Genomic DNA, 12,026 nt, shown 5'->3' on the forward strand with positions numbered 1-12,026 from the left:
CTGTTGTAGTTTTGTTCGGTTTGCTCTCACCATCCATCACTGTCTGCTGAGCCGTCAGTCGCAGAGACAATCAACTTCACAAACAAAGGCAGAGACATTTTGTTTGAAATGAAGTCTTTTGGAAATAGAGATCAGTGTTCATTCCATGTCACCAACGGAAACATTTACTTCACACTTTTGTTAAAGGCTGTATTACAAAGATAGTCGTGTCAGTAAATAAAAGGTAAATGTTTCATACTGATTCTTACGCAGTAGTTATCTACGCTCGATCACCACGTCAGCATTAGACTCGCAGTGACTACACTATGCTGACTACACTAGTTATGACTCTTTTTTTACTTTCTTGCTTCCTTTCTCAGGTCCTCCTCCTATGAACGGTACAAACGAGCAGCTATCCTCGGCCTCCATCTTTGAACACGTTGACCGCATGTCTCGTGCCACAGAGGCAAGCAAGAGACTCCCCAACAAAATCCAGCTCATCGCCATGCAGCCCATGCCTGTCCCACCGCTGCATAGCCCACCCATCAACGGCAAACTGTCTGACACCAACCAAATCAACAAAGAGGTTTGCTGTTCTGACTGTTTTGGCAAAAATTGATCTTTTTTTTTAACAAATAAAGTAATCCAAACGTATAAACATTTTTTTCTAAAATGTAAAAGATAATCTGCTGGTAGATGAAGAGGATGAAGAGATGTAGAGGAACGGTTTAGGAATGTTTTTGAGTCATGACTTTTTTATTGAAACTGGTGAAGCATGAGGACACAAAAGATACTTTTTTTCTACAAAATGTATCGAACTAATGCTGCCACACTGGAAAACTATAGAAAAATTGTCTTGTATTTATATAATATGTATTTATATGCATTAGCAGAGTGAGAATGCACACAGAAACCACAAACACAGTGTATGCTCCCAATGGACTACACAACACTGTTATCATCTCATGTTCAATTTTTTCCTTTATTACATAAGAAAATTACAATCTTTGAAGGCCTATTGGCTCAGGTACAGAGGCATCCAGGACTTCAAGTACTTTTATCAAAGGAATAAAGAAGACCTGATAGGAGCAGATGACAGCGTTGCAAGTCCTTTAAAATCTCTAAATAACTAATTTACTGGTTAAAATAGACATGATGTTATTTATTCTCTGATGCTGCTGTAGCTTTTACAATAAGTCTCTAACAGTGTGTCATGTATATGGATAAATTTGTCATCCTGGTTGTTGAAGTCTTAACTTATTGTTAGTTTGATCTGTGCATATTTTAAAGATGATGTCTCATGAGATAATTATCTCCTCAGATCCAGGTAGCACTGAGACACAAGTCTGAGATCGAACACCATCGTAACAAAATACGTCTGCGTGCCAAGAGGAAGGGCCACTATGACTTCCCTGCCATGGACGACATGACAAGTGGCCTCGGAGATCCGAAGGACCAGGATCGCATCTATCAGAAAGCACAGATACAAATTGATAAGATTCTGGACCCGGATGCCCAGATGCCCTCCATCTTCATGGAATCCAAAAAGAGGTTTGGGGCATTGCACTTGTTTGGTTTTGTGGTTGACAAGCTGATCTGTGTTTTTGGGTGTGAAGGGCTGGATACATTTTACATCTGGCCTGTCTTTAAAGGGATATTTTGCAGATTTACAACCAGCTTTGTATCAAAGCTTTGTGTAGATGAACTGAGGTAGACTTTCCTCCATCTAGTGCCTAGATATCCCTTCTCCCCCCACCCTGTCATTTGGAGGAGTTTTGCCGGCTCTCAGGCTTTTGTTTAAAATACAGGCTGTAGTTTGTCGAAAAAGAGTATACAGCTGATAAAGACAGTTACCCACCCCTCTCTCTTTCCCTCAAACTCGTATTGAAATCCAATCAAATGGTAAAACTGGGCAGTACTGATTGAATATGAATTGAGATTAAGTTACTGCACTGCCTATTTATCTCCTAAAATATTTCCAGAAACATGTTGAAATGCCCTGTTAAGATGTAATAGTGTGGGTTTATGAACAGAAAGTGGACGTCATGTTGGTTCCTGCACAGAGCAAATTAACAGAGGTCAAATATTACCTGCGTTGTGTATTTCTCGCCCAAATGTTTTCAGACACATGTTTTAGCTTACCGTTTAATGGTAATTCAAGATTAAAGGCCGCCATTGTTTCACTTGGACTAGTCCACATTATGTCACCCACCAGCAGGAGCAGCTTGTAAGGCGTGAAACATTTTGGTAGTTGCAGGTTTGCTACCTCTTGGGCGATCTCGTCCTTTTTCTCTGTTTTTCTCTGGTCATGTTGCACCAATTTCAAAGGTATTGCATCTTTCTGCTGCAGAGACGGCCTAATTTTATGTGAGGACCCTCGTTATATTGGTGAAATTTTCTTTAAATAAAAAACAAATTACTCATGAATAGATAAATGAACATTTCTTCATTTGTTTCTCAGTGGTCGAGGAAGGCGTTCCCCGAAACAGAGGATGAAGGAGCAGCTGAATGGAGGCATGATGGAGGCAGACAAAGACCACCTCATCACTGAAGACAGTGATGCTGCTTATAGAAAGTGTCCTGGAGTCAACAATGTGGCCTATGTAGTGAGTATTACAGGAGAATCATGACATCTGCACATGTTAACTGCTACGTCCCTTACTGTTCATAAATATGTTTGTTCCAGTCGGACCCTGATCAAGGCTCAGGATCCCCTCACAGAAGCCCCTCCCCCACTGAGGACGTCTTCCTAGGTCCCGCTTCCTCTCCTCCAGGCCACGCCCCTCCCCCACCCCCCTACATGCCTCCACAGCCCTCCATTGAAGAAGCGCGACAGCAGATGCACTCCCTGCTGGACGACGCCTTCGCCCTGGTGTCGCCCACCTCTCAGGGCAGCACAGCAGGGATCACTCTCCCTGGGGTCAACACCAACCCCCCTGCCTCCAGCCCTCCAGGCCGTGGCCCCAGACCTTGGGGTCCCTCTTACCAAGCTCTTGGCCCTTTCCCTGGTGTAAGTCTGATACTTTTGATCAAGCATTAACCAGTGAGCATCAAATCATACTGCTTTCATGTTGCACTGAACAAAATGATTGGTAAGCAACAAATGGCATCCATGCTTTTGCCTTATTTAAGTTGTATTCTGTCACTAATCTGGGGACAGATTCATGAGAGAAATAGGCTCCTTGTTCAAACCTTCAACTGCAGAGTAGCAAAACAGTAAAACAACACGTATAAAATCCTTTCTGTTCACTATCTTCTCCCTTTCTCAAGTTTTTTTTCCGCTCATTCGCAGCATGAAGCCTATAGCTTCAAGTTTAATCGTGTCCTCTTAGCAAACTAATCAGTTAAGTATTCCTCCATCTGTCGCCCCCATGAAGCTGCGACCTCACAACCCCAGTCAGCTATCTCACACACTAAGACTCTACAGGAATATACCCTGCATATGCCTGATCTGCATTAGCTCCTGTCACTGTGGGCTGGATTCAAAGGCGGTACAGTCATATAACTGCACTGAAGGCTGCTGGAATAATAAGCTCAGTGTTTGTATTTGTTTTTGTACTTATATTGTAATTAGGCCGTTTAAGAGAGGTGCAAAGTAGCAACATACAAAGGTTGCTTTATGCAGTGCCGCAGTTTGTTAACCCATTAGGGATGGAGTACATAACTGTACATGTGCCACACACTGTGTTCACAGCCTTTCATGTTATTGGTGGAACTGCCAAGAGACAAAAAAGAAGTTATCTATAGCATCTTTGAAATTCATGCTGAAGGGTAGAGCTGAGCTGAAGTTAAATAAAGGTTTTCAGTGCCCATGGGTAATATATGTGAGAAAAAAATTATGAGTTGTTTGGAGAAGGCATAGCATTTTATTACGCTGTAACGGTTTTTGCCCATTAAATCAGCCAGATTAGATCAGCATTGAGGTGTTAACATTAGAAATGTGGGAAAAAAACCTCAATAGAAAAATAAAAGTATAGTATTTCATTATTATGATATGATATTTTGTTGTACTGCAACTAAACACATTCCTGTCTTGTCTATAGCTTAATTATCATTATGGTAATTGAGCTTCTCACTCGCATCCTTAAAATGCATCCTTAAATGCATTTTACAGCTGTTAACATACATAAATCATCGTCTCTTATAGTCCAACACCGGTGTTTGCCCCAGGTTACAAATATCGAGAGAGACTTAACAGTGAGCAGTGGAGCTATAAAAAAATTTTTGAAGGTTCTGCTTTTGCAGTTTTGGTGCTTTAATATGCTGTTAAAGGTCAGCTGTAAAAAAAAGAAGGATATCCAACAAACTGTTTACTACAGACGTGAGCCCAAAATATACTGTACATAGCAAAAAGATTTACATTCATAAGAAATATCAACATCCACTACGAGGTTTCTTTGCATTAATTGCAATATTTGTTTCAGCTATATCTGGATACATTATCCAGGCTGTGACATATTAAGTTTTTGAATATTTTATGAGTTGATTGTACCCAAGAGCCATGAATGCAAACAGTTGTGCAGTTCAGCTTCCTGTTTACAGTCTTTGTCCTTATTATTGTTACTCACTGTCTACTAAGCATTATTTGTCTTTCTTTGTCTTCCTCAGAGGTTCACTGAGCTGAGCATGTCCCCTCCTCCAGTTCAAGGCCTGATACCAAGGTAAGTAGTAGTCGATGAAAATTGAGTATTCATGTATAAATTAATAAATTACATGCATATCTGACGTTCTTCCTAACACCAAAGTGATTTCTTATTGACTGGTACAGTCTGATTTCCACCACGTTACAAGTGGGAATGTTTTCCCTGAGGTGCATCCAGTGAGTTCGGCCTCATGACTAATGGCACAAGAGTCATCTTTATTTTAGTGGTTCAATGGATCAGGTCCAAGCAATCATCTCTGGACTGGCTCCAAAATGATACTCATACACACAAAAATTCAAGCAGTTTTTTTTTTTTTCAAGAAGTCATTTCATTTTCTAGCCAGAGGAAGCATAACTGATGTATTTTTTGGTCAAAAAGCTCATCTCAGTGGAACTTAAGTATCAGTAGCAGCTTTCAGCCACTTATTTATACAGCACTTCTGAAAACACATTGTTACAAAGTGCTTCATATTTAGATAAAAATCAAGTACACATACATACACACATAAGAAAATACATACATACCGACGCATAAGGACAGTACATAGGCAAGAGTTACTTGTGGCATACAGGAATCATTTCATAAAAAGGCCAACTTACAGAAAGGAGTTTTCACATACCACTTAAAGCACGGCACAGTTTCAGCACTCCTAAATACAAAGGGAAGGCTGTTCCAGAGTTTGAGAGCAACAACTGCAAAAGCTTGGTCACCTCTGGATTTAAATATGACGGGGGAACAGATAGGAGGCCTTGATCACATGATCTAAGCAGCCGACCAGCAGAAAAGGGGCTCAACATCTCTGCTATATATGCATATATGCATTGTAGTTGTAAACTGTGAAACCTTTAAGACTATATAAACTGCAGATCAATTTTAAGGTAAATGTTGTACCATATACAGTAGAAGACACTGTAGGATCAGATTGACGACCCTGTTGTTATGCATGCAAACCCCCACACATGACATACACGATATGAACAGTCCTCTCACATACTAAATTGTATGCAGGATTGTACAATATCACTTCAGCAAGTTTTTAAGTTTCATTAGTCGGCTTTACCCTAAAAGAGATGATTGGTTTTTACATCTAAATCTTCTGAGTGTCAACTCTGGCAAATGTCAATGTTGTCACTGCTTTGGTTGAGTTGAACATGGACGCTACTTATTTAAAAGGCTGTGTTTATACAACACTGAAGAGACTGCAACTGAGAGAAACCGCATTACATTTTTCACAACACACTTTTCAATACATCACTGCTAAGTGAATGAAAAATACATTTGTTTCTGTTTCAGGCAGGGCCTTGGCTCGAGCTACCTACCACCAGGAGAAACAGCAGGGCAATGTGAGCAGCTCCAGCCAGACAGCCTGTACTCCAGCAGGGGCCTCTATGCTGATGAGCTGCCCTCATCTGCCAGACCGCGACCAGTAGGGGGAACTACAGGTACGAGTGGAAACTGCACACATGCAGACACATACAAATGCCTTCTAAAGCTGTTGGATTCAGATGTAAACAAAGCCCACAGTTTGCAAATGTCTTTGTCTCATTTTCACATATTACACCTTTATTTAAGTGCAAAGTATTTAGATATAAAAAGACAATGTTTTTTGTCCGTGGGCTCAGTTTATTTTAGATCTCCTCTGAATGTGGGCCACAGCACTATTCCTTCAAACAGATACACACCTCCGTCCAATAAAACCTGTCAAACTGGGAGAGCCTTGTCTCTCTCTTAAATTATTTAAGAAGCTGGCGTGATGCTGCTTCCATCATGTGACTTACACTTATAGAGATGGATTCAGGCGTTTACCATGTAGAGTGCAGCGCAGAGTGCTTTTCAGACTGTAGTGATTGCATCAAAGCATATTAACGGGGCTGCAGAGGATCGAGTGTCAGAGTACCATAGCGCTGATGTGGTGTGTGTGTGTGTGTGTGTGTGTGTGTGTGTGTGTGTGTGTGTGTGTGTGTGTGTGTGTGTGTGTGTGTGTGTGTGTGTGTGTGTGTGTGTGTGTGTGTGTGTGTGTGTGTGTGTGTGTGTGTGTAGGAGCCCAGCTCCATCATCTAACACAGGTGGGATTGTCCAGCCGGATGAATGGTTACCCAGCAGGGGTGAGGGCTGCTCCAGGGCAGAATGGAGGCATTGGATGGAACCACTACCATGGTGACAATTTCTCCAGGGCAGAGCCTGAAAAAGATGCCGTGAGTGAATTGCTGAGTTGATTTAGCCTTCTGTCTATTTAAACCTGAAATGAAATTGTAAAATATACATTTCGTGACACTTAATCCCATGAAAAGACGAAATATCAACAATAAACTAAGCCTAAGTGCAAATATTGTCCGTGTATCCAAAGCCTGATATAGCTTGTTATTATTGTACCACAGAGGTCCATGTTTGTCCAGAAACTATTAATAACACCAGTGGGCAGCAATGATGCACTGGGTGACATTTTCTTTAATTACCATAAAGGTTGGCGTTATAGTTCATTTTGAGACTGTGCCAAACACACCTTTCTTCTGCTGTAAATTTTCACTAAAGCACAAATGTGTATCAATCCATGACTGAAAACAGACCCAAACAAATGCAGCTATTTAATCTGGTTTGAGTAACCTTTGCTAAAACCTACAATGGCCATCAGTTTTGGAAAAATTCTGAGCCTTTTATAAAAATTAAACTATATGTTTGTGACGTAGTTTTAAAGATAAAATCATCATCAGTGGGAGAGAATGGGTTTGATGCTAAGAGCAACAGACAGGCTACAGAAAGCAGAAAGTATAAGGAGACACAGTTTTTGTTTTGGTCTTTTATTTATAGAATAATGCCAGCCTTATTCTTAAGACCCTCTCTTTTTTGGGCAGATTCTCACAAAAATTGATTGCAGCCACTGATAGCATAATAAATTGCACATCACTTGAAGCCACTATCTGCGCTATCTCAAGATCCGATTCTCAAAAGATATTGCTCTGATGATATTACAGCCCAAAAACACCCATTAAGTTTGCAGCTGAATGAAATTTGTCCTTTTTCGAGTCTGATGCAATTATTCATGTGGCAAAGTTTAAATGTTACCTTTGCACCAAGAACACAGTTGACAGAATAAAGGCAAAAAGAAAAAGACAACTTGGCACAAGCTACAGGTTCTGACCAAGGGGGTTCAGAGACATCCTCAAAACTTCAGACAAGGAATGTAAATGAAACAAAGAAACTGTATTTAGGATTTAATATTTCAGCCTGTCAGTGCACTGTAAGTTTCCACAAACAAGACAAATATTTTCACTGTTAACTGTATGTTTACTTTATCAATTACAAAAATAAATACATAAAAATACAGGGATGGCTCAGCATGTCGGCTGATTCCGATATTTAATTTTAAGGCCAATATCGGCTGATACCGATGACGTGCCAATATTATTCTGCATCCCTTACATACACAGTATATGTTGTTTAGTTGTCTTATAGTGCTTTGCTGCTCTGAATATCTATCTAGATCTCTCTTCTTTCTCACACTCTAGTTCTGCTACTTGATATTTTTCCTCTATTTTCCTCTTAATTTTTCTCTTCCTCCTCTCCCTCTTTCTTCCTGTTCGCTCTTCTTCTCCACCTTCAGTTCCTGGACTGTCCTGACTACTCGTCCTCCTCTATCTTCCAGACGCCCAGAAGTGGTATCAGGGAGCCCTCAGCACCCCCTGTCCACCTAGACACCCCGGGGGTGGGCTATCTGTCAGCCCCACCGCCCCTGGACACATCTCCTCCTACACACTCCTCTGCCTCCCTGATCAAGGCCATCAGGGAGGAGCTGTTGCGTCTCTCCCAGAAACAGGCAGCTGTGCCCAGCTACCACAGCTGAAGCCCTGGCCTCCAGTCTGTAGCTCGAACCAGTCATGCCACTGACCCTGCCTGCCTGCTTCGCCTAATCTGACAATACTTCCCATGGAAGTCCCCGAGGGTGTACAGCAGAGAGATAGTCCTGCTAAACTGAAGAGAACAGGTGGCTAATAGAGATTTCTAACTGAAGAACTGAATGATAGGATGAATAATAACAGCGCCAAGACCATTCAGAATCAGATCAACTGCAGTATGTCAAATCAGAGACAGTGTTATAAAATGTAGAACAGTATAAGCAGTATATTGCTGGACCTTGAAAATGAGATGACATGTCGGGACACGCCCTGCCCATGTGTCTGTCCTGCACTTCGCTGGGGATCAGGGTGCTTATGTCTAGCCCCTGTGGATCCTGGACTGTGAGATTGAGATTTTGCTGCATTTCTTCAGACTCGGTATTCTGTGTCATGGTTTCCTTCTCATGCTGCCTTCACTAAACTGGAAACACCCCACCAGACATGTCATTTTTTTACATTACTTAAACTACCATACAGGTATTTGTCATTTTCCAACGCAGGCCCTTAACCTCTCTATCACCATCAGGTGCTACTTCATGTTTTCTGCCATGATGAGCCATGCTATGCCTTGACACTGTGATGTAGTTCACCTGACCCAATCTACTGTACGAGCCTACAGTGAGGTCATAGTTCACAGATGGTAGGCACAAAGGGCCATCCATAGAGACTGATAAAACTCCTTAACACTACATAGTATTTCCATGCTTACTGCAGTAGCACACTTAGTATGAGTTGATATTTTTTGACTAAAAGTACATACTAGTTTTTGTGGACAACTTGTGTTCATGTCCAGTGTTTTTATTTATGTTTAGTAGCTAACAGATGGCTAGACAAACATGAAAGAATGGCCTTGAAAATCATTCATCTTCAAACATGACTTCAGAGGCAGGTGTTAGAGATACAGACACACGTATTTCAAGTCCCAAATGAAGACTTTCAGTATGCACTTGACAATTAGGGTGTATTGTATATGGTTGTAGTTTGATGCACTGTATGCAGACTACTTGGTACAGCTCAGGTCATTCAAAAAGAGATTCTCTGCGGACAAATCAGTGATGAGAGAGTTTGTTTGGTTATTGAAGAACTGTTAAAGATGGAAAGTCACAGAGACCAGTATTCTTTTTTTTTTAACATTAACCTGTATTTACTATGTACTGAAACATCATCTCTGTTTCATGTAGTATTCACTGTTTGCTTTGCCTTTTTTTGCTTTAACAGGAAGGAAAAAATGTGTACTGTATTTGTGTTGTCAGTTATGGTTTACTTCAACCAATCATGTTTATGTGCTTTTTAAAAATCTCTTTGGATTTACCTTGCCTCATATAATTTTGTTCACCTGAAATGTCTCTTTTAGTCATCATACTGGTTGGAAATCTAGGTTATCTATTTTGACATTACCCTCCCCCGATATGTTGTGATGTTTCGGGGCCTGAAGTGATATTTTAATTAAATTAAATAAAAGAGAAGATTATGGATTTTAAAAGCAGGTCTTGGGAATATGTTTCAGAGAGTGTACCTGTATTATTTGGTGGATTCTAAACTGTGAGTTGAAACATATTACAGATGTTATCGGAGAGCACTTCCCACCTTTCTTATGTTTGTAATGTGATGTGCCTTTTGGACTCACCTGAACAGATTAAGTACACAGGATGACAAAGGTTCTCTGTGCGGCCTGATTTACTGTCATTCGTTCAGCCACATAATAATGAAGGTTGTGATTGCAAGTCTAAATTTCGACAAGAGCTCTAGAAAAGACGTTACATGATCTGTTGGTGTTTTAGGGAGCATCAAGGTGAAGTTTAATACAGCGAACAGTGATCAAACATTTTATGGAGTGGGTCAGGGTCTGGTTTTCCATTTCACCTCCTATGTTCATGTTTTGTGTTACCAATCTCACACTGTATGCCTCCATCTGCTGGTTATGTACTGTAACAACAGCCCACCCCTGTGTTTACCTTCAGTTCCGTTTTTATAATAACTGTTTTTTGGTGTATTGCTGTTGTTGTTGTTGTTTTTCATCTATTTCTACATCTTGTATTTTGTGAAAATTATCTGTTGGCTGGCCCAACTTTGTTTTGTTGATGTTGCATGTTTAATTATTATATTTCTTTTGTTTGTTTTTGCGCATGCTGTTACAGAATTCTTGAAATACAAAAGAAACTGTCACTCAATGTGTCCTCGAATTTTAAGTTCAAATCGCAGGTTTGGGTATATTGTGATGTGTGGAGATTGTCAGTGATACCTTTTTTTCAGTTAGCTTTTGAGTTATTACACATTATCACCATTACATTAGCATTGGTAGTTGCGTCAGCATATTATAATTAAATTCCTTGAAATGATCATACACGCATCATCATATATCATGTCGTTCATTCAGTATCAAAGCGCTCTTGCAGGTGTTGTACTTCCCACAAACAACCAGAGGGTGTCAGCACATTACAAGAAAACCAAATCTGCTTTATTTACAACAAAGACAGCTCCTACAGCTGCAGATGATGTAACCAATTCCCATGGATGTTTCTCTAAGTTTCAGAAAAGAGGTTGTATCATGTGCTCCTCACTATTAATAGAGAGACTGTGACAATGTCATTAATAATGAAGTTGAATGTGCTATGTCAAATAACTGTGGAAGCAGTGTTTGTGAAGGACGAAAACTTCCATGTTGATCAGTGATGTTTCTAATATACACCAGATATGATTTATTTCATTTCTTGTGAGGGATAAACAGAAAATAAGAAAGCAGAGATACTTTATAGGCAATAGCATGCAATATAAGTGGAAACCAGTATGTGTGCATTTGTAAAATGTGCACTGTTGCTGAGCGCAAGAGATTTCCCTTAACTAATGACACTTCACTGTCAATCAATGTGATTATCTACACGTTCTGAGGTGGGTTCATGCTTCCCTTGTTGTGAAGGAGCACTTCCTGCGCATATATTGACTTCTATCTCATCCCATCAGACGCTTCTCTCCTCTAATCCCATCACAGGATCCAAAGCCACTGAGTGAAGCAGCTAAACGGTCAGCAAAGCTCCTGAGCATACACTACAGTGGTGGACTGCACACAGCTCAGCAAGTATCAGTCAGTGCTCACACACAAATAGTCACTGCACTGATCTTTTGACAGCCTGATTGTATCTATCGTTCTTGAATTTGAGAACCTCTAAATCTGGTGAATGTTTAAAAGGCTGTTGACTATTCAGATGATCACTTCCTGTTGCAGCTGTGTCTCGTTGAGTCTGATCTCCTGCCAGTCCTAAGCTCTTTAACTCTGGTCTCTTCCGTGAATCTGTGAGACTCCAGTGCTTCTGTCTATGCACTGTTGCTAGAGATTCAACATAGTTTTTATGTGTTACAGTCTGTGGCAGTCTATATGAGCAGATCATTATAAGATCATCTTCAATATCAGGCTTTAGTTTCCCCTCATATAAATTTGACTACATTAATCTACATGTCATTGATTTATCACCCTCTGCATTCGAAAAGTGTTTGATTTGACATGCCTGAATGT

General features: G+C 40.4%; 1 protein-coding gene across 6 annotated transcripts in view; it reads left to right on the plus strand.

Moving 5' to 3' along the window:
* Window positions 1–10,855, plus strand: part of LOC121950573 (UPF0606 protein KIAA1549) — a 48,269-nt gene extending 37,414 nt beyond the window's left edge. For 5 of the 6 annotated variants that reach the window (XM_088080055.1, XM_088080051.1, XM_042496611.2 and 2 more), the window contains 8 exons: window positions 360–565; window positions 1,301–1,530; window positions 2,441–2,585; window positions 2,666–2,989; window positions 4,588–4,640; window positions 5,916–6,064; window positions 6,663–6,817; window positions 8,224–10,855. In XM_088080055.1, the coding sequence (XP_087936181.1) occupies window positions 360–565; window positions 1,301–1,530; window positions 2,441–2,585; window positions 2,666–2,989; window positions 4,588–4,640; window positions 5,916–6,064; window positions 6,663–6,817; window positions 8,224–8,463 (1,502 nt within the window). In that variant the 3' untranslated portion in view covers window positions 8,464–10,855. The remainder of the gene's footprint in view (window positions 1–359; window positions 566–1,300; window positions 1,531–2,440; window positions 2,586–2,665; window positions 2,990–4,587; window positions 4,641–5,915; window positions 6,065–6,662; window positions 6,818–8,223) is intronic. The other variant, XM_088080053.1, reaches the window with a different exon arrangement.
* The last annotated feature ends 1,171 nt before the right edge of the window (window positions 10,856–12,026 follow it).

This window comes from Plectropomus leopardus, chromosome 7 (genome assembly GCF_026936395.1).
Source record: "Plectropomus leopardus strain MGB_pleo_1.0 chromosome 7, ASM2693639v1, whole genome shotgun sequence".
NCBI classification, from domain to species: domain Eukaryota; kingdom Metazoa; phylum Chordata; class Actinopteri; order Perciformes; family Serranidae; genus Plectropomus; species Plectropomus leopardus.